The sequence below is a fragment of the Arctopsyche grandis genome, chromosome 6 (assembly GCF_051622035.1).
Source record: "Arctopsyche grandis isolate Sample6627 chromosome 6, ASM5162203v2, whole genome shotgun sequence".
Taxonomy (NCBI): domain Eukaryota; kingdom Metazoa; phylum Arthropoda; class Insecta; order Trichoptera; family Hydropsychidae; genus Arctopsyche; species Arctopsyche grandis.
In genome coordinates this window covers 19,705,387-19,729,477 of record NC_135360.1, presented here as the reverse complement: position 1 = coordinate 19,729,477, position 24,091 = coordinate 19,705,387, and the positions used below count along the sequence as shown (strand labels likewise).

Below are 24,091 nucleotides of genomic sequence, written 5' to 3'. Positions count from 1 at the left end.
TAAAAGCGTTGAAAATTTCTAGTCACGTGCGCGCAATTCACACAAAGCGTCGTATCAAATAATTGAATCGAGCTATTTTGCCGGAACACTCTGTAGCACGATGCCTTCCATTGCCGTGTTATTATTATTTTTTCAAATTGAAATCATGAACAAAACGGGCGAGCTAAGTACTCACGTACTATATATGTATGTATGTGTACATAATATTATTGTATCGTGGTCAATTTGATGGTGTTCATGGGTATGTTTAATGCTCAAACAATACAAAGCGTGATCAGAGAGTTTATATTATAAATATATACATACATTGAGACTGAGCAAATATTTGAAAAATGGTTAACTCTCCGAATGTTCGGATGAAACTCCGTTTGAGTTATCTTTTTGAAACGGTTCAAATCGATTCCAATGCCTCTTTAACTTTCCAAAGTATTTTCCGTTCGGTGTTGCTATGAATAATTTCTTTAGGTGTTTTCAAATTTATATTCGTCAAGTTTGAGAAACTCAACTAGTCGAAGTTCGGTTAGAAAGAATGCTTCAAAATGAACTTCGCGCTTTATTCACAAGGTACTCCGGCAAACACTCGATTTTCCATCGTAGATGATGGAAAAGAATTCCAAAAAGTGGATTTTGATTCAATTTTACGTACATACATATTTACATTTTCCAAATTCTAACCATTTTTTTTAAAAATGAGCAGATTCATTTGAAAAACAGAAAGAGTTTACAATTTCAAGGTGCGGACACACAGAAAGGTACGCGGTACGTATTTTTTTTTTTTTAATAGCTTTGCACATACAAAAAAATACATTAGCACGTCTAGTCTATATCGTCACGATCCGCTGAAATGTTTTCGGTGATATTTTATCCTTGTATTGACATAGGATTGACAATGATCGAAAACGGTGATTACCATATTTGAAGAAATGACGGAGATATTGATCATTTGAATTAAAAATGACTCCGACTCTGACTCTACAGCCCTGTTTTTTACAATGATATACTTACAATATTTATTCCCCTTTATTATTATATCGAAAAAAAATGATTCATGTAATTTATTATATGATATCTTAAAAAAATTTAATTTACTACAAAGATGAACTTTTCGACCAAAAATTAAAATAATAAAAAAAAAACATTTAAAATTTTCTTATAAAACGCATTACAAAAAAAAAATTACAGCGTAACGGTTAACATTTCATTTCACTTTCAGAATTTTCCAGTACATCGCCGTGCGATCACCGGTGGGCGCTTGAGCTGGGTTCGATATCGCCGCGCGCCAAACCATAGCTACATATATATTCACGACACCTTAAGTGAAGCTAAATTAATTTCGTTTTATTTACAACGACATCTATGTATGAATAGTTTTTAAAACTAATAAAGTTGAAAAAAATCTACATATTATATGTATATTAAAAATCTACAGAGTTTATGAATATATTTTATATATCGTGTGGCGATGACGTGATTTTAACGGTATTCGCACTACTATCTCTAAAATACACAGACACATACTACATATAAACCATGAAAATGTGATCAGTGACCGATTCTGAGTTTAAATCAGTAAAAAACTCGAGGTCGAATGTTCACACGTTCACAGAACTTCAGCTAATGTTTTCGAAGATACTGCTTTAAATACCAGCTTTACAGTTTTTCATAATGATTTAATATGCATTTATATTATTAAAGTTATAATTAACACAAAGTTATAGAACATTGACGGACGACTACTTTAATAATCTTCCTATACTAAAATCCTCTTACACTTTCTTTAGTCTCTCAAGTCGTTCGTGTCAAGAACATCCAGCCAATAAAGATACATACATACATATGCATACATACATATATAGGTAATATCTAAAACATTGCTAAAATCATACAAAACCTCGTTGCAACAAGGCGAAAACTCACGGCGATAATTTCTGTAGCAATCAGGTCGATCCGATCGTCGTGAAAAAGTGTACGCATGTACATATGTAGTGCATCTCGATAAAACTGTCGAACCTTTTTCAGCATACGAAATAAGATAAATGTAATGGCAATAAAAAAGAAGGTACGTAGTGTCGAATATATTTTCTGCAAAATAAATTGGTTACACTATCAGATTCATTGCCAATTTTTTTACTCGAAGCAGTAGAGCAATCTCGAATCAAATCTCATATATTTCATTTGAAAAATCCCGATGGCGATGGCTGCCATGGCGTACGGTGCGCGCGAGAAAAGCGATTCGTTTCAATAAAATGGCGCTTTATATTACACGTCGCATTATTAATGGAAAATATATGTATGCATGCATGTATGTATGGGTATATAAGAAGAGTACGCTTTTAATGTAATAAAGTCAGGGGGCGAAAAAATCTAAAGAGAATATTCAACGAGTGGAAACTTTGTACAAATGCGTATGTATTTACCAACATATGTATATTTTACATATGCCTGTATATTATAATACATACGTAAAAACATTCAAATTCGTAAATGTGTCTTTATAATGTACGGAATTTACATTCGTCCATTTAATTTATTATTTTTTACAACAATAAAAAAACACAACGGCCGTAATAGAAAAATTCAATTAGAACCTTTTCGACATTTGAATAAATTCAAATGTCGCATTTTGTGTGCGAAATTTACATTTACGCTACATTTATTATTATTATTCAAAGATTAATTAACCCGAACAAGAAACATTGCTATAGTCCTTGGTCTTACAAAAGAATTAGCACGCAATAAAAAGAAAATTTGTAGATACTTTTCTATGTGAGTTAGAAACATTACCCAATTTAATTAAAGTGACGATATATACATATGTAGAAAATTAGGCACCTCATTTCAACACAATTAAAACAACACATTTTGATTTCGTGTTGTTTGAAGCCTGAATTACTGAAACCTTTTACATATGTACATATTTTATTCTTCCTATTTAATTATTGCAAACAATTTGGTCTCAGCCGCTATGCTACCTTCTCTATGTACAGATATACATACATATGTATATAAAATAATTATAGATAAAAATAGTATAAAATATGACTAGAATAGTAATTTTTGACACAGAGCACTTTATCAATGTGCTTACGTCGTTGAATATAAATATTAATTAATTGACCCGTTATATTTGAACAAATTAAGACTTAATTAAGAAATTTATTTATTTTATTTTTTTTTTTTTTTTATTAATTGAAAAATCAACAGACAGGATGTACAGAGATAGGTATAAAAAAAACAAAAAGTAAATAAATAATATATGTAACATCCGAGTCCAATAATAGATTTTTACAAAAATGAAAAAGATAAATATAAGGAAAACAAATTAAAAAGTAAAGAATAAAGGCATGACAAAATATGTAGTACATTGCATAATTAAACTATAGTATTAAAATATTTGGAAAAGGTTATAAGATAGAATATAAGAAGAAATTAAAATTTACAAATATAAAAAACAAATGAAAAAGGTAAATACAAAATAAACAAATGAAAAGGAAAAGAATGAAAGCTATAATATGATTAAATAGCACATTACATAACTAAACTAAAGTATAAAAATAATGGAAATATTGGAAAAATAGAATAGAAGAAAAAATGAATCAATCGGTCAAGATTCTCTTGATGTTAGACCTGAATTGATGTAGGGAAATACCAAACAGATCAACCTCATTCAGCTCTCCGTTAAACATACGATAAACGCGCTGCAGATAAAAATATTTTTGGGAATTAGTATTCAAAAGATCAAGTGAAAAGAGTGCAACGCGTCTAGAGTATCGAACTGGGATTCTGAAATTAACCTTATTCAGTAAATCAGAACAATCAAGGAAACCATTTATGAGCTTAAAGAAGAATATAGCATCAGAATGTCGTCGCCTGACAGAAAGATTGTTAAAAGAAAGGGTTTTTAAAATGTCGGAAACAGTAGAATGGGTATAGGTAGGAAAAAGGTAGCGTAAGGATTTAATAAATTTAAGTTGAACTTTCTCAATACAATTAATATGGGATAAATAAAAAGGTGACCAGATAATTGAGGCAAATTCAAGGTGAGACCTTACAAAGGAAAAATAAAGTAATTTTAGTACATAAGGATCATTAAAGGGTTTTGTTGAGCGGAGTAGGAATCCAAGAGATTTAAATGCTTTGTTGGTAATAAAAGAAATATGTTCAGAGAAATCTAGTTTATTATTGAGTATTACACCAAGATCCTTAATAGAAGATGACGTGTTAAGGATTGAATGATTTAATTGATATTGATTAGTAATAATTGACTTATTTCTAGTGAAATTTAAAATAGAGCATTTTTCTAGATTAATAAAAAGATCATTATTTAAACAATATATAGAGAATCTATCTAGATCTTCTTGTATCTTATGACAATCGTCTATGGTGTATATAGGTTTGTAAATTTTTAAATCATCAGCGTAAAGAAGTATAAAGGAATGTTTGAAGATGTATGAGATATCATTAATATAGAGTAAAAAGAATAAGGGACCTAAATGCGACCCTTGTGGGACACCGGAAGGAATATGTCTAAGTGATGATCTAAAACCATTGAGAATTATGATTTGGTGACGATTTAGTATATACGAAGAGATCCAACGAAATAAATTTCCAAAAGGGACCAAAGTTTATTGAGTAAAAGGTTGTGATTGATTTTATCAAAAGCTTTAGAGAAATCCGTATAAACGACGTCTATTTGGATTCGTTTGTCCATATAAGATGTGAGAGTACTAGTGAAATTTAGCAGGTTAGTCTCTACCGATCTCCCCTTAAAAAAACCATGTTGTTTAGGTATAATGTAGTTTTTGAAATTGGAGAAAAGGAAATTATAGATAATTTTTTCAAAGATTTTACTAATGACAGATAGTTTAGATATAGGACGGTAATTCTCAATAAGATTCTTATCACCTTTTTTAAAAATAGGGGTGATGTAAGATAATTTCCAATAGTCAGGAAATTTACCGTTCGACATAGAAAGATTGAAAAGGATTGTTATGGGAAGAGATAATGGGACAGCACATTTAACAAGGAAAAAAGAAGGCAAACCATCACAACCCGCACCAAGATTAACATTGAGAGAGTTGATGTGACTGAGTACAGTAGATAAGTCAAAATGAAAAGTAGATAAGTTACAAGAAGAAGTATCTGTATTAGAGATAGAAAGGTTAATGGTAGAATCACTACATATATAGAATATTACATATATTTTGCAGGAATGCAGGTAGTGAAAAACTATTTTGATTTCCTTGAACCTAGGAAAATTATTAATATGTCGGAAACAGATATTCCAAACCATTGTTTGAATCTCAAAAAAAAATATCCAGAAGTTTCCTCAGATCAATTTGAATCTCAAGTGCTGAGGTGCTGAAGCCGTACGTACCACTAGCGAAGATTCTTTCCGCCTGCCCCGACTGCGTTGGCCAACGATTTTCCCCTGGATTATTAGGCACAGGAGATCGTATTTCTCGCTCCGCATCACATGTCCAAAGTACTCCAATTTACGCCTTTTCACATTTTTTAGCACTTCGACATGCTTTCCCATCAAGGCTAACACCTCGGCATTGGTACAACGCATCATCCATGAGATTCTCAGCATCCTTCCGTATGTCCACATCTCAAAGGCCTGTAGTTTTTTGCACGTGGCATCTGTCACAGGGTCCATGCTTCTGTCCCATACAGAAGGATGCTGAAAACATAGCATCGTAGAAGTCTAAGACGGAGTGCTATACTGAGATCACGTGTGGTTAGGACGATTTTCAATTTTAAGAATGCAGCTCCTGCTTGCTCCAGTCAAACGTTTCCTGTTAAATTCCTGTTTACTTTCACACGTTTCACCTAGATAGCACCCAAGATATCTGAAACTACCTACTCTTTTGGCCGTATTGTGCGTCGACTTCCTGATTATCATCCATTTTGTTTTTTTTTTTTTAATTCAGTGTCAACCCCGCTCTAAAGCTACATATGCACAACAACTGTGTTGCTTGCAGTCGTTGAAGTTAGTGGTCAGTAGCACAGTATCATCCGCGTACCGAATGTTATTGATGACTGTGCCATTTATTATAATTCCGGAATCCATGTCATCCAAGGCTTCAGCAATAGTATTTTCAGAATATAAATTAAACACTAGCGGTGAGAGTACACATCCTTGACGAACTCCCTATTCAATATTCTTACGCTCTCGTACTACTGCCGTCTGATTCCAGTAGACATCACCAATTAGCCGAATATCTCTTTTGTCTAGCCCTATCTGCGATGATACTGCGTTGCGAAACCAAAAGTTTGGTATTTTATTTTATTTTATTTTATTTATTTTATTAATTGAAAAATCAACAGACAGGATGTACATAGATATGTATAAAAAAAACAAATAGTAAATAAATAATATATGTAACATCCGAGTCCAATAATAGATTTTTACAAAAATTAAAAAGATAAATATAAGGAAAACAAATTAAAAAGTAAATAATAAAGGCATGACAAAATATGTAGAACATTGCATAATTAAACTATAGTATTAAAATATTTGGAAAAGGTTATACAATAGAATATAAGAAGAAATTGAAATTTACAAATATAAAACAAATGAAAAAGGTAAATACAAAATAAACAAATGAAAAGGAAAATAATGAAAGCTATAATATGATTAAATAGCACATTACATAACTAAACTAAAGTATACAAATATTGGAAATATTGGAAAAATAGAATAGGAGAAGAAATGAATCAATCGGTCAAGATTCTCTTGATGTTTGACCTGAATTGATGTAGGGAAATACCAAATAGATCAACCTCATTCAGCTCTCCGTTAAACATGCGATAAACGCGCTGCAGATAAAAATATTTTTGGGAATTAGTATTGAAAGGATCAAGTGAAAAGATTTTGATTTAAAAATTCGAGGGTGACGTCCTAGATGATTTTTTGCTTACGGTCCCAAAATTCCTAGTTACGCCACTGTGTGACACTTTTCAATCGAAGTCTAACCAGGGCTCTCGGTCGCTAGGCTCTACTGCTGGCTACTATATTTTTTTATTTCATAAATGACTTTTAAAATTTGGCATTGTTATAAGCCAACGGACAGATTCTTTTTTGGAAATGACAAAAAGTGAAGGTTGCCATTTAAGAAAAAAACAAGTGATCGTCATAGGAACTAATATAAAATGAATATACGTAAAATTATAATATACATATGAATGCACATACCCAAATGTTGAAAATGCTGAGTGTTGCACGACAGGCTGGCCTTGGAGAAGGTGGTCCAGTCTCTGGGATGCCTCTTGCTTCCTCTGTCGTCGAGGCACACGCGCACGATTCGTGCTTCGTTTCTCGTGCCACACGCTGTACTACGTTCGCGCACGAGCGCGTGCACGTGTTGCCCAGTAGCGTACATAAGCACGAATTCGGGACCTTAATTTATAATACAAAAACAAACAAAAACACCCTCATTAAATTCACGAATGACACACAAAGCTCACACACAGTATTGTTTATTCTACAATGAAAAAAAGTCGGTCAATAGTACGGGTCAGAATCGCCATTGAGATAATTTCTCGGTGGTAATCAATGGTTATTATCATTATGGAAACATTATTATATTACATATATATGTATAATACTAAGCGTACGCTCGTTTATTTTGATTGTTTGATAACAGTCGACGCTGTGATGATGATGTTTCGTATTGTATATTATATTATACAATATGACGTGTGGGTTATTGTGATCGCTTTCAATGCACAATTTTCCCTTTGGAAATGTACTACTGAAGTACATCGTTAGAATAGTGAATTTATATACATACATACATATATACAAGTAATATATTCAAAGCAGACGTTCATTGTTACTTTCGAACATGAAAATAAATCGTTTTCATGGTCGTAGCTGTCTCGAGCTACAATTTCAGGTTGTTACGCGTACTTTATTTAAATACAAAATATATGTACTCTTTTAATGCTTTTGTAAATATGTTTTATAAATAAAAATTTAACGATCAAAGAAAACTCCCTTACATGTTTGGGTATAATCAATATAAGGTTAATAGAATTTACTTATGAATAGATGACGTGTTATTATGCATGGAAATTATTTCTATCGCTTTCAAAATTGAATCCAAAGCAGTGAAGGATCGTGATTGTATGTAATAGTCATCATTTTAATAATAAATTTTTGATGTACATTTTGCGTTTTTCTTCAAACAAGGTTGAAACACACCCCAGAGGTATGGATGTACATACAATATATAGGTACATACATATGTAGATACACATTTGTAGTTTAAAAACATGACATTAATGGGTTTTTTTTTGTATGTGTAAATATTTTTCCAGAGTATGCAAATATACGTATGCACTAGAAATTCCAAAAATAACAATATTTTTCACTACCGGTACAGCAAGTTAACTACCGATATCTGACGGTGGTACCGGTATCTGGCAGTTGTGCCCGTATCTGACGGTAGTACCAATATCTGCCTGTATTTATTTATTTAAGCAATTAGTATAGAACAATTAAATTAATTACTAAATAAAAATAATCAATTACAAAATAATGTGTTTAAATACTCTCGAGTGTCAAAAAAGGGAATAAATTTTTGAGTTTTGAGAATTTTGGCGTAGAATCGATGGTTTTAGCTTTTAAATATTATATTTGTATTCAAATAAAGTAAAATAAACAGGTTTCCGAAAAAATTGGAAGGTGACAAGTTTTCTCATAGTTAACAGTTATAAATCAACATATGAGCCGTTATATTTGAAATTGGCGGAAGTCCTATTTTCAGTTCCAAAAACACTATTTCTGTTTGACTTAACTCACAAATTGTTATCACTTCTTTTAATTCTATAAGTCCAGAATCTCTCAAAAGCAGAATAAACTTACCTATAGTAAATGCAACCAGTATTTTTAAATATTGTTAAACGCATAACTTTATATTTAATTTTTTGCGAGATATTTCTCGAAATGAAGAAAAGTGGACTTTCGCCACTTTAAAATATAACGACTTAAATGTGTTCGGAAATATGTAGTCTCAGGTGTAAATACGATATTTTCAGCATACTTTATATTTGATTTTAGATTTATGATACTTTTAGCAGCTACTTTGAATAAAAAGTCAAATAAATGTCGAGTGCTATTGCATTATTCGACTAATCCATACAAACTAGCCGATACAAAGTTTTCTTCCAAATGAAAAATAATTCAACTAACATTAAAAATAAAATTATTATTTTCGTACTACCGATAGAAATAGTTTCGCTAGTACCAGTATTGGAATCCCTAATACGTATGTACATTGTATGTGAACTGATCCAAGTCAAACCTCTGATCCAAGTCAAACATAGACCTTTTTTCATTGTCGAAAAGGTCCATACATCACAAAATACGAATAACGTAGTAAGTAAATTAAACTTTGATACAATAATATAGTAAAAATATTTAATATAATAATGCTATTTAATATCGGCACTTTACATTATACATAGTTGTGTTCAAAGAGGAGATTAACGACACTACAAATCAATATTCAAGTCTATTCAATGTTTTTAAATTTGCACTAATGGGGATTGTGCTCTGTCATTACAAGCATACTGTCTTAATTACAAGGCATTAAAACTACTAGTGTCCAATCAATCTCCACGTACGGTTTAATGCACCGGAAGTAAACGCGTGATGACAGACAAATGGCAAATTCGCACTCGAGGGGAACACAATTCGCTCGACGAACGTGTTATTTGTTAATTCGCCACATTTTATCTTCGTATTTGACTCTTTCATTTTCAGTATAAAAATTCAAAAGCGACGCGTGATGGAATTTAGTGATACGGCGTCAAAGTATACGAGACTGGTCGTCAAAGGGTTATTTACATGCTAAATGCGATATATAAGAGATGGTAGGAATTCGGGTGGGGGAAAATATTCGGGAATTTTCGTATTGCGGTCATAGTCTCTTTGAGGTGGACCGCAACCTCGAGAAGATGAAAATTCCTTCGTACTTAAGATCAAGAATGCAACTTCCGAGATGAAAGTAAAGAAAAAATAAAAAAGGAAATAAAATAAAAATCACATTTTTATCCGAAAGAATGCATGCATAAAAATATGTGAAGCCGATCTATTACTAAAATACATATATATATGTACATATGTATATGAACATATATTAAAAATTCCTCCAAACAAACCACTGAAAAATTTCCGAGGCTTCAAATTGAATTGAACTTTATAAAATCCTATCCATTATTATTATATGTATGTATGTACATACATACATACATATATATATGTACATATGTATGCAATTTTCATACGAGCGCGAGATGAAAACATAACATTGGATGTGTTGTAATTTGTGGTTAATGTTAATATTGATTGATTTTAATTGACAAGCGCGTAAGAGCGATCGAAAATTGTATTAATTCCGACGTTTAATCAGAGCATGATAATAAAAAAATTCACTCCATATTACATTACTGAAAATTTGAAACTATACAAAACCACAATGTTTGCCAACTTTTAATATAAATATTTGAAAATCTCGTAGCTGCACATCTGTGCTCACCCTTTTCATGTATTGTACATATAAAAGTATCTCCATCGGATAAAAACCAACGTTAACCTCATTTGGTAGAACTTTATCAGACACTATTGATTCGGTTTGAATCTAAGAATCGAATTGTATTATATCGAACGATTCAAAAGCAATCAACGATCGAGATTTCCTTTAGTAGTCTGTGGGTAAGTTTTCAACTTTCTTAAGATATCCTAACGACAAATCGACTCTGGTGATTACATCAAAATCCCTGTTGCAAGGGCAGTCCGAGAAGTTCGGTAGAGTGCTTTCTAGCAGACACTTTAGCATTTAAATGATAAATGCTGAAAATTAAATTAAATTCGATAAAAGTGAATCGTAGACGTTAAAGTGTAAGCGAAAAGTGGAAGCATTGGAGCTTTTGTGCTATCAAAGAATGCTCCGCATCTCTTGGACTGGACGAGTAACAAACAACTGTCTTACAAAAGATGAGAACAGATAGAACATTATTGAAAGCAATTAAAAGCAGAAGGCTCAACTATTTCGAGCACTTCGTGGGAAGGCCGAAGTAAATCCATATATTGCAGAGCATAAATACATAAAGGGTTAAATAGAGAGTCACAAACTGGGTTGTAAATACCTGTCCTGGTAAGAAAATATAACCTCGACAGAATAACCTATGTAGGATATTTTACGTCGATATTAGAAGTTGCAAACAATTACAACGGAAATTGGGTAAAGGTTGACGCCTGAATCGGGCTTATAAAACATGTGAGCTCGTCACGAAAAAATTCAAGGATAATTCTTGTATATATGTAATGATAATAAAAAAAAATCATTAAAAAAAGCCGGAAGTGAAGTTTTTTCCTCTTATGAAGATCAAAAATGTTGTGCCCACTATTCTGTCCACACCCCTGAATGTACCAAGCTGAAAATTTATATTTGAATTTTTTATGTACTAACTTAGAGCTGATAAGGTTTTGGTCAGAATTCGTAAACCGCAAGTAGTATTTTTTTAAAAAACAATATTCCATTATTTTATTTTGACCTTTTAAATTATTTTAATCTTTTTGATATTGTTGCGTAGGGGTGGGTGGAGGATCCAAGTAAAAGGCCAACAGTCGTTTCACAGCATTTATTGATGATTCAGGAGATACACGTATTGTCACGGCTAAGTCCAGAATGCCCTGATATCGCCTACGTACCGCCTTATAAAGGGTAGATCTCTCAGGACGCCTAATCTGTTTACCTGTTGTATAGTCACGTATTCGGATATGTATTTCCCCGATATTGGGTCTCCCCGTACCGATTCTGAGAAATAACTAATATCGGTCATTGTTTAGCCTAAATGCACTTAGAGTCCAGATATAATCTTTGGAAGTAAGTGCATGCATTTAGTTAATCCGATAACAGATATCCGTTGGTCTAAGTACAATTCGCTCAATCCACGGCGTACGTAACAATATTTATTCTGTATAATACTGATAGTGATAAAAAATAATTGAACAATCCGACAGCCGGAAGTAGAACTTTTGTCTTGTGCAAGTTTCCATACATTTGCGCTCAATTTGTATCGAAAATGCTGTACATAATAGCTATTAGTATTTCATAATGCTGTCGGTATGTGTGAATGTGTCTGTACGGTTCAATATACAATTTTGTTTTGTGACTTTCTTATATTCCTCAAATACACAGATAAAGTCATGGGTTGGTCACACTCGAATTATTTTTTCGAGTTTTAAAACGATCGGAAGAGTGTGGATATAAAACCCAAATTTCGTCAGACGAAAAAGCGAAAGCAACTTAGTATGAGGCTTGTAAAAAAACAAATGAATGTTTACTATTAGATACTTTTGCCATGTTTAAGCCGTTTCGGTATTACAAATACCGAGCGAAGCCGCGTAAAACCACTAGTATACAATACATTGTATAGGTACAATATATAACGGACGAGCAAACACGTCAACGCAATACAAACACGACGACATCATTCCGGACCGTTACGTAGCCCGTTCCAGTTAAAAAACGATAAATAGGACAAAGCTCGGATTAAAAACTCACCGTCGAGCCATTTGGTATTGTATCTGGCCGTTCTCTTGTAACCGGAAGTGCCAGGTCGCAGGTCCCAGCGGATCAAAAGGCGATCGGCGAGCGACGAGTCGCTGTGAGTTCCGGCAAAGAGGGCCGACGTCGGCTCTCCCACCCAGAGGGACGCAGACCGGTGGCTGGGATCCCCTGGACACCTACCTGCTCCGGAACCCACGTGACCATAGTGCACGTGTCGCGGCAGATGCTTCAAACTCTTCTGAAAAATGAACGGGAAATAAAATCGAACGTACGTAGAAATAAGTTTTCAAGCCCAGAAGGGAGTGTGTATAAATGATTAAGTTGGCATTCTTGGGCCGTGTGTACATATGTATGTTAAAGTTGGCATGTTGCGTAACGGGTTTGGTGCATCCGCTCTAAAATCGCCAGATTAACAGAACGGCAGCTTTAAACGTAATTCTCGTTTTCTCGAATGATAGATTGCACATCAGATGACGAGTAACCTTTCGATGTGCACAGATGCAATTATTAAAATTGAGTTGGATCTTTCTGGCGAGTTTAATAAGGCAAGATTCGGAACTTATCGAATCTTGCCTTATTTATTTATTTAATAGTTTTGGACCATTGTGGCATTACAGGAAGAACCTAATGCGCCACAATGGCCTACATTTGAAAAATATATAAAAACATGATATAAAAACAAGTAAACTGTAAATAAAGGAAAAAAGCAAAAGCAGAAAACATGGTAAAATAAAATAATAAAAAAATTCAGAGAGAAAAAAAAATAACAAAAGTGTAAAAATTAAAAATAAAATCCATAAATCCCATTCTTTGTTTACACTGAGCAAAATTAAAATAGTGTAACGTACGCCGCGGATTAAGCGAATAGAATCCCAGAGACTGTGTGACCGTTCAAAGATTATCTGCAACGGATATCTGTTATCGGATTAACTAAATGCATGCACTTACTTCCAAAGATTATATCTGGACTCTAAGTGCATTTAGGCTAAACAATGACCGTTATTAGTTATTTCTCAGAATCGGTACGGGGAGACCGAATATCGTGGAAACACATATCCGAATACGTGACTATACAACAGGTAAACAGATTAGGCGTCCTGAGAGATCTACCCTTTATAAGGCGGTACGTAGGCGATATCATGTCATTCTGGACTTAGCAGTGACACTGCGTGTATCTCCTTAATCATCAATAAATGCTGTGATACGACTGTTGGCCTTTTACTTGGATCCTCCACCCACCCCTACGCAACAATAGTATATAAAAATGTACAAAGGAGAAAGAAAAAGTAAAATAAAATAAAACAAAATATGAATAAAAAATAAAATCACAGCGAGGCCCAAATGGAAGAGAGTAGATTAAGATTCCACTCATTCATCACATTCAAATTAAGAAAGTAATGATGAGCGCAGGTTACCAGATAAATATGTTAAGATAATATCCGACAATCTACGCTCCCCAAGGTGGAAAATATCACATTCAGAGACAGCAGCAACGATTTCATTGAGAAGTCGAATAGCTCTTGGAATAGGAGCCATTCGAAAAAGAACTGTGCGAGCAGCAGGTACAACCATCAAATGATGATGTCTACCACGCACATAATTATTAGGGACATAAGGTCCCAACTGTTCCAGCAACAACGGGCATGACGTATTACCACGCAATAGCTGGAGAACGAAACGAATTAACGAGAAGTTTCTCCGAAGTTCAAGGGAATTATACCCAAGCATGCCCAAAAGGAAAGGAGTAGGATAGAGATATGGGTAGTACCCATACTCTTTCTTATAAAGAAAACGAAGAAATGCTTTTTGCACTTGTTCTTATTAAACTCGCCTGAAAGATCCAACTCAATTTTAATAATTACCATTTTAATAATTGCATCTGTGCACATCGAAAGGTTACCCGTCATCTGATGTGCAATCTATCATTCGAGAAGATGAGAATTGCATTTAAAGCAGCCGTCCGTTAATCTGTCGTTCAATTTGTCTGGCGATTTTAGAGCGGATGCACCGCATCCGTTGCGTAACACCGCAACCAAACGAAAGTTCATTTAGGCGCATCGAAAAATACATGGTTTAAAGCGCTAAATGCGTCTCATTGGTCTGTACCACGTGTGCCTCCACAAATTGAATGTATCTACATACATATGTATACATATGTAAACGGTCCTTACATATATTATGAGATCTCGCGGGTTGTTGGCATTAGTTCCACACACGTATAAAAGGTCTTCTCCGATGCTTTCGATCACCCTTATGTGGTTCTTGCATTCGTATTCCTGAAAAAATAAATGTTTGTTACTGCAATTTACTTTACTTATTAATTATAAATTATACATAAAATCAATTTTGGGTATATCTAGGGGTTTGGTGCACCCGCTCTAAAATCGCCAGACAAACGAACGACAGATTAACAGAACGGCAGCTTTAAACGTAATTCTCGTTTTCTCGAATGATAAATTGCACATCAGATGACGAGTAACCTTTCGATGTGCACAGATTCAATTATTAAAATTGAGTTGGATCTTGCTGGCGAGTTTAATTAGGCAAGATTCGGAACTTATCGAATCTTGCCTTATTAAACTCGCCCGAAAGATCCAACTCAATTTTAATAATTACCATTTTAATAATTGCATCTGTGCACATCGAAAGGCTACCCGTCATCTGATGTGCAATCTATCATTCGAGAAGACGAGAATTGCATTTAAAGCAGCCGGCCGTTAATCTGTCGTTCAATTTGTCTGGCGATTTTAGAGCGGATGCACCGCATCCATATCTAGGTGTTTTGTGATGAATATTTTAAATGTAATAGACAATTTCACGGATTCGGTGTAACATATATACAGATATCAAACCACATTCTCATCTTAATATATAATTTCGAAAGAGACTTTGTATGTAATTATAATATGTATGTAAGTATCTTTGGTTGGGAGCTTCGTAAACAAAACAAAGTTTCTATGACGACAATTCAATTGATTGAATATTATATGTTTTTCGATTCAAATAAATTTAATAAAAAAACATGAATATTTACTATTAAATTCGCCATTTTTAAGCTGTTTATATTACAAATACTGACCGTGGCCGGGTAAAACAACTAGTTTTAAATAAAGCAAAAATGTTCATTAACCAAAAATAGCCACTGATATATTATTATACATATATAATCTATATTTCTATGTATATGTAATGTAATGCAAAATATAAGGCACACGACTGTGATGATGATATAATAAATTAAATGGAAAGTTTTCAATATACGAAAGTGTAGCATTGCACTTTTGTCGACGTAGAAAGTTTCCACTTATCGTACATGAAAGTACACTTAAAATAAGTTGATATTACAGATTGTAACTTTCTTCCACTAGTACATGTACTTATCTATGGATAGTGTTCAAACTTCGAACAATCATATTTTATAACAAAATCGATACGTCTAGAATGTAATATGAAAAAAACCTTTTATAATACGTCAAAATATTATTAACAGTAGAAGATGAATAGAGGGGGCGGGATGGAAGCACACTCAAGCGTATCTGCACACACACATGTAGATATACATATTTAGATTATATGAAGTAAAAAACGTATAGAATGTGTGGAATTGAGTGTGCACATAAAATTATTTGAGTGCAAAAAGGTTTTTCGCTATCATTTGTCATCTGCCAGTTGTTGACAAAAAGAAAAACTGTGCCGAGACGACGTGGGGGATGAAAGGGAAGGGGATGGGTGTTGGCGGCTGATCCATTTATCACCCTCTGATCTCTCCTTGTCTCTGGGCCACGTCCTCCGAGACGAGAGGACCACGGCCTTCCACATCCTCTTCCGACCACCCCTCGGCGAGCTATCCCTTTATTTTCTCTCGTACGGAAACGACGTTATGATTTCCAGTTTTGCACCTCGTCACTTCGTCGGAAAAGCGCTTTTCCCGCTCACACCCGCCACTCCTCTTGTTTAAAACGATTCGTGGAAACTCACTCAGCAAATCTCACAATGTCAACAACTTATTAATTATAATATTACACCTCTACAGCGCGGATTATAAAATAAAATTCACGCCTCGAAAACTCTGCGTAAATCATTATTTAAGCCTACATATGTATATACATATATCGCTTCATTATGTAAATACACACATACAGAATAATGTATATATTATAATATGTATGTACATATGTATATACATATGTATAATACATTTTATTATAAAGAGTTTTGAATTAAAATCCTACAATGATATCCTATATAAGTACATATAATTTATAGGTCATATACATATACTTCAGTGGCGTGTCGTCATTGGACCAGAGAGACTAGGCTAGTCCCCTAGAATCTTTTACCAAAAATTGAATTATATTGATGACCAAAATGAGCAAAATGGCAAAGTATGAAAACGATCGGATTGGAGCCAAAAATTTTCCTCAATAGTGATCGTAAGTGAAAGTAAGAAGTGGTTAGTAAAAATATCAACAATTCAATTACAATAAACTCAAATCTTTGTCCATTTGATATTCTTCACTCAGATTAACGAAGTTCAGAAGCCGGAATCAATCATATTTGTTACTTAGTTAGTGGTCGTGGATTGTTATGATATGGTTGACCACGTCGTTCATTTGCACGGACTCGCCGTCTCAATTCTGTTCCCTTCACGGTATTGGCGAATTCTAATGTATAGACGTTCCCGTTGAAGATTAAACATTTTTTTTAATTTATTCATTTCTTCAAGCATTTATGGCATTTCCATTGGGAATATTCGGATTTGTTTTTAGTAAAAATTCTTTTTGTTGTTGTTAAAATTTCACATATTTAAACAAAAATTCTTGAGTACAAATATGGCAAAAGACTTGGCACACCATTCTTTCAGAACAAAACAGTGCAGAGGACGCGGAAACAAATAACGAGGACTTGGCATGTTGCATTCTCGATTGATTATATGACAAATCATTCAGAAGATTGAGTTTTGAACACAAAAAATATGCTATTAAGAAAGATATTTCTGTTAGCGCAAAAATGAAAAAGTATACTCACCATTTCAAGACGGATTATTATAATAAATTTTTTTTTTTAAATATTTTTTTGTCCATACGTACATATACATATACCACGCCACTAGTATACTTTATCGCTTTTAAAACGGTCCATAAAAAATTTACACATCATTCTTTCAACTCTTCAAATAGTAGTCATTTACTCTTTCTAATTTTATATGTCAAGAGATAAAATTGGACACCAGAAAAAGAAATTTCCTGACAGATATCATTGACGAGACCCAGAACTTCAGTCGCACATTTCGAGCCGAGTAAATTACAAAGGAAATTGCAACCATTCAAATCGATATCATTAGGAAATTCCCAGCCTCTCGATGCCCTATGTATGCATGGTCACCCTTTTGGTAAATAAATACCTTAAATAAGACTTCTCAAAGCACATTTTTAAATAACGCTTTCAACTAATGAAACGCCCATTTTAAATTCTTGTTTTTTTAACGTATGAAAAAGAAAATACTTAAATACACAGTAAAAAATATGCGCGATTGTTAATTTTATCATATAAATACATTCACTAGAAGAATATTAAAAATATTAAAATATCCCTTGTACAAAGCTGAACAATACGAAATTTTTCAAATGAAAACGTATATCAGTAAAAGTATTAAACATTGAATGCATTGGAGGATTAACATGCATGTGTATGTTCGTAGTCGCATAATAAATGGATTATTTTTATCTGATCAACAGCAATATGTAACGATCGATACAATTTTGCACGTCACGACCAAAGAGACTTATCAAAATTTGTTATCATTTTTTCAAAATTCCGATGCGAAATTAAGCGATTCTTTAGCCAAGGGGAGAGACTCGCCGTGTGTAGTAGTTTCGGACACGAGACCATTAGTCTCCTGCGACAGAAGCAAACGTTTTTTTGAATGGGTATACCCAGTTAGAGCGGGTAAAATCTCGTTTTATATATTATATATATATATATATATATATATATATATATATATATATATATATATATATATATATATATATATATATATATATATATATATGTGTGTGTATATATATATATATATATATATATATATATATATATATATATATATATATATATATATATATATACCTATGTATATACAAGGATTTATTATAGACAATATTTTCTTTCATGGGGTGGGATGAAAAGCCCGCCCTTATAAGAAAAAAATGTCGGTACTGGTTTTTTTCCAGCGCGACGAAGAGACGACGACGATAATTTCATACTAGCAACGATGACATAAGATATCGTGCTCTCTAGCGACGACACGTTGAAAAAATATTTGCTCAAAGTGTGTGGATTTATGCGTCACTTAACTCGTGTATATTATTTATTAATAACGATGCGTGAAATAATAGTAAATTATAGAACAATAAACACGAGAATGTGGCCCCAATCTTGAACGCCTTTTTCACTCGATGGAAAAGCTCGTCCGGCAATCCGTACGTCTGTGAAATTAAGCTTAGTCAGGATTAAGCGGAAAAGCTTTCGAATTGATGCATTATACCGTAGTGCAGTCTGCTGCATCTTGCACTAGACGTTGCCTCACTATTTTATATTGCCGCAGATACAAAACCCACAAATTTATTAACCTCAACATACTGCCATACGAATCAAAACTATCGTAGAAGTTCGCTCTATCAAATTTGCCTATGCTATAAGCCCTCAAACTTCCAAAAGGGTACATTGTAGAAAATTTTCAATACGTTAATACATATACTACAATATTTGAATCGCGTGAAGTAATTATATGTACATACATATGTATATTGCATTCATAACCAAGTGACTAATCATCCGATTTTTTGGATCGATTCAGTAAAATTAAAATAATACGTTCACCAAATATAGCTCTGCAATAAATTGGCATTTTCGAATAACTTCACAACATTACTCTAAATATATCGAATCGATCTATACAATTTTGACGGTGTGATTCCCGCATAAGATTTAATTGATTAAATGTGTAAATTACATTGAGCGACAAAAAAAATTACCAGATCGGAGAATAATCAATTTTTACTATGTTTGACACCCTAAAGTTGAACATGAAAATGATTTTTGTTGGTCGCTTTTATTTATAAAATCCCTATACATATGAGTTTTTAAAAATGCGCAGTTTTTACAATTGTTTGACTTTTGCGTTCTTTTACTTAAAATCTAGCATTGCTGTGCCCATGTGAGTATTGAAATCAATAGTTAGATGTTTTATGTATTGATTGTGATTTTTATTACTTTAAAATACGTATAAAATACGGAAAAACATAAAAGTCAAAAATATTTTTTTTTTACAAATTTTCTTTCCGTGATATTGTGCATTTATGTTGGCAGTGTATCATTTCACCACATTTATAAGAATTGGTTTTCTTATTCAATATTTTTTTATCTAAACGTATTAATTCGAGAGATTATCCATTCTCCGTCTTGCTCTTGCGTCATATCATGCACACAGGCATCAAAAACAGCATTTTAAATCCTAAAAAAGTAAAACTTGCAATAAAAAATTTAATTTAAAAATAATTTTCAAGTAAATATTTATTTAAAAAAAAAATATTCCCAAATTTATACAGCTTACCATAAAATAAAAAAGATATACATACATACATAAATCAGATCGTACGTTTTGTCTAACGAATGCATCGAGCCTCCTATATGAAAATATCCCGCGAAAGAATACATATGTATGTACACCTCCTCCAATCGTTTATATATTTTTTAGAGTAAAGAATCGTGAATTTCACCTGGTAAATATGGCCTTTTATTCGCGCACAATGCGAAAGAGACTTTTATCAAACAATACATAGGTATTGTGATACGTTTCATGTTTGCCTGCTTATGCGAAATATTATTCGCTCTTCCGGCGAAGAGCGAATTTCGCTTCGACATACAGAAACGTACGTTTAATGGGAGGTAGCATCAAAAAAAGTAAAAAAAAAAATAATATGCGCGGAAGAAATCGAACAAGTGAATGAGTCAATGGCACATTGTTGGGAACACTCGTCCAACACAATGGGTGAACAATAGGAGAGGAACGATCATATCCATAGTCGTGTGTAACGGACAGAATTTTCTCTTTGTATGTGTATTTGTAGAGGGTTGTTTTGTGTCATGAAATTGGTATCGCTTCATAAAAATGTGTTCGCGTTAAAGGCAATGCGATATGTTGATATGTGAAACAAATATTGTTGAGAACAAAGGCCCTATATTGCGAAGATAAATTTGATGCACGTGTTCATACATACATATATTCCAACACACATTTTTATTTAGACACTATTATATTTTACTACTGCAATATTCAAAACTAATAAATATTTTCCTATTCTAGTACAATTTAGTATACAAACAATATGCCTACTACATACATACATATGTTACAGTCCAAGTGTAAATTTAGTTCATCTATGAACGTACATACTAATTTGTTCATACACAAACCAATCTGGCCAGTTACAGTGCACACAAAAAAAAAGAAATTGAATCAGTTTATTCATGCACAAACTATTAGGTATAAGCTTAAGTATTCTCAATCGTTTGCTGCAACCTCTATGTGTGAATGCTTACCTGGGTTGCAATATTTTTAATATTAATGAAAATGGGAATTGTAGCAACGCTGTAATGTGGTTTCAATAGAATTTCACATTTCAACAGCCAAAAATTTCATGCAACACCTGGTGAGTCTATTTGAAGATAGCTATGAGCACTTAAACTAAAACTAGTAGTAATTCGTGTATGAACAAACTATGTAGTATGTATACGAACGAGCCAGGGTGAACAAACTTGAGCGGAACACGTATACAAAATATACAGGGGCAATAAAAAAAATTATTTAAAAAAAGTAAATATTACATGTAAAATTTTAATATCACTATTATTGATTTTTGTAAATTAAATAATAGTACCTAGACGATAAAAAGCCATATTTAAGTTTCTTATCATGTACGTAAGTACAAATTCGTGTATGTTATTTAATTAAAATATGATTATTTTTCATATAAGAAACAAAAAATTCAAATATATCGAAATAATTTTTCAAATTTCATATTTTTATTTAAAAAAATTCGGGTGTGACCAACCCATGAATTTATCTATGTATTTGAGGAATATAAGAAGGTTACAAAACAAAATTCAATATTGAACTAATAACTATGATAGCGATACAAATTGAGCGCGAATATATGCAAATACTTGCACAATACAAAAGTTCTACTTCCGGTTGTCGGATTTTGTTATTATTTAAAATCAGTATAATTATTATACACATTAAATATCAAGAGGATAAAAATAATATAAAAGGTCAAAATACAATAATGAAATATTGTTTTTAAAAAAAATACTACTTCCGGTTTACGAATTCTGACCAAAACGTTACCAAATCTAAGTTAGTACATAAACAACACAAATATAAATTTTCAGCTTAATACGTTTAGGGGTGTGGACAGGATCCAGGCGACAACATTTTTAACTTTTCTAATAGGAGAAAATCCCACTTCCGGTTCATTAAATTTGCTGATTTTATTTTTTATTTTTACTTAAAATCACTATCTTTATTATACACAATAAATATCAAGACGCTTAAAATAATTTAAAAGGTCAAAATAAAATAATGAAAAAATAATGAAATATTGTTTTTAAAAAAAATACTACTTCCGGTTTACGAATTCTGACCAAAACGTTACCAAATCTAAGTTAGTACATAAACAACACAAATATAAATTTTCAGCTCAATACGTTTAGGGGTGTGGACAGGATCCAGGCGACAACATTTTTGACCATTCTAATAGGAGAAAATCCCACTTCCGGTTCATTAAATTTGCTGATTTTATTTTTTATTTTTACTTAAAATCACTATTTCTATTGTACACAATAAATATCAAGACGCTTAAAATAATTTAAAAGGTCAAAATAAAATAATGAAAAAATAATGAAATATTGTTTTTAAAAAAAATACTACTTCCGGTTTACGAATTCTGACCAAAACTTTACCAAATCTAAGTTAGTACATAAAGAATATAAATATAAATTTTCAGCTTAATACGTTCAGGGGTGTGGTCAGGATCCAGGCGACAACATTTTTGACCTTCCTTCCGGATGCTTCCGGAAGGGAAAAATCCCACTTCCGGTTTATTAAATTTAGTGATTTTTTATTTTAATCACATTGATACAAGAATTATACTTGAATTTTTTCGTGAAGACCACACATGTTTAAGGGGTCGAAAAAAATAGTGGAAGACAAATCGAACAAGAGTAAACTGCCACTTCCGGTCGACGGACGCTTACCAAATTTTATACATAACTTTGTATTGAGCTTAAACTGATCGATATGAAATTTCAGTTCGATAAATCAACAGGCTTTTGAGAAAAACATAAAAAACCTCGATTCTCTAGAGTAAAAGTACTACTTCCGGTTCAGATAAAAATATTTAAAAAATTAAAAACTATAAAAATTATTATTTCTAGTACATGTACGAAAAAATCAGTCCGATTCAGTTAGTAGTTTGGCAGGAAATCGAATTCAAAAACTTAAAAAAAAGAGGACACCTATAAGGGGAGGTACCATTTCCGGTCAACTTAAAAATTTGAAAAAAATTTACGTAGTGTCTATAAGAATTTCATTAACCGAAACTAAGTTTCGGTTCGATAGGACTAACAGTGTTGAAAAAATCCCCAAAGTACACAGACACACCCACAGACACACACACACATTTTTTCTAGATCATTAAAACGTGATCAGTAATCGATTCTGAGTTCGAATCACTCAAAATCTCGAGTTCGAATTTTCGCATGATCACAAAACTTCATCTATTGTTACCACGTACATAGATAAAGTAAAAAGATATACATGATATACGAGTACAAACGAATGCATCGAGCCTCATCTGTGAAAATATCCCGCGAAATAATACATACGTACGCCTCCTCCAATCGTTTATATATTTAATTCATTCACTCTAATTCATATTTGATATAGGTATGGTAAGAGCATTATCACATACATACGTATTGATGTGATTCAAAGCTTTATATAAATAGGTACATATGATCAAGTTCATCGGAATGGAATTGTTTCATTTTGAAATTGTACCATCGATACATAAATTCACAAACGAATTCTACATAATAAATTTTAAATAACAAAAATATATCATCTACTATTCATACACAAATTGAAAATACATACATATTTGAAAACAGCACTTCAACACGATTTAAATTTCATCGCGTGCCACCAACCATTTAAGCAACCTTCCGAAATAAACTACATACAATTACCCATAATACGAAATTTAAAATAATCACAACATACACATATCAATTATCATTAATTATATACATACATATCACATGCTTGCCTAAAAATATATATATGAAAAAATGCCAGCACTACTATTATACAATAGAGGCCACCCCGCAGTTTGTACACTTCATTATCTGTTTCCTGTCAAACGATGATCTTCGCGGAATTT

At 32.6% G+C, this 24,091-nt stretch overlaps 1 protein-coding gene across 1 annotated transcript in view; it reads right to left on the bottom strand.

The window, feature by feature from the left end:
* LOC143913114 (semaphorin-2A-like) overlaps positions 1 to 24,091 on the bottom strand; it is a 59,079-nt gene that overhangs the window by 18,203 nt on the left and 16,785 nt on the right. The window contains exons 5-7 of the mRNA XM_077432717.1: positions 14,756 to 14,860; positions 12,579 to 12,822; positions 7,199 to 7,402 (exon numbers count right to left, since the gene is read on the bottom strand). Of these exons, the coding sequence (XP_077288843.1) occupies positions 7,199 to 7,402; positions 12,579 to 12,822; positions 14,756 to 14,860 (553 nt within the window). The remainder of the gene's footprint in view (positions 1 to 7,198; positions 7,403 to 12,578; positions 12,823 to 14,755; positions 14,861 to 24,091) is intronic.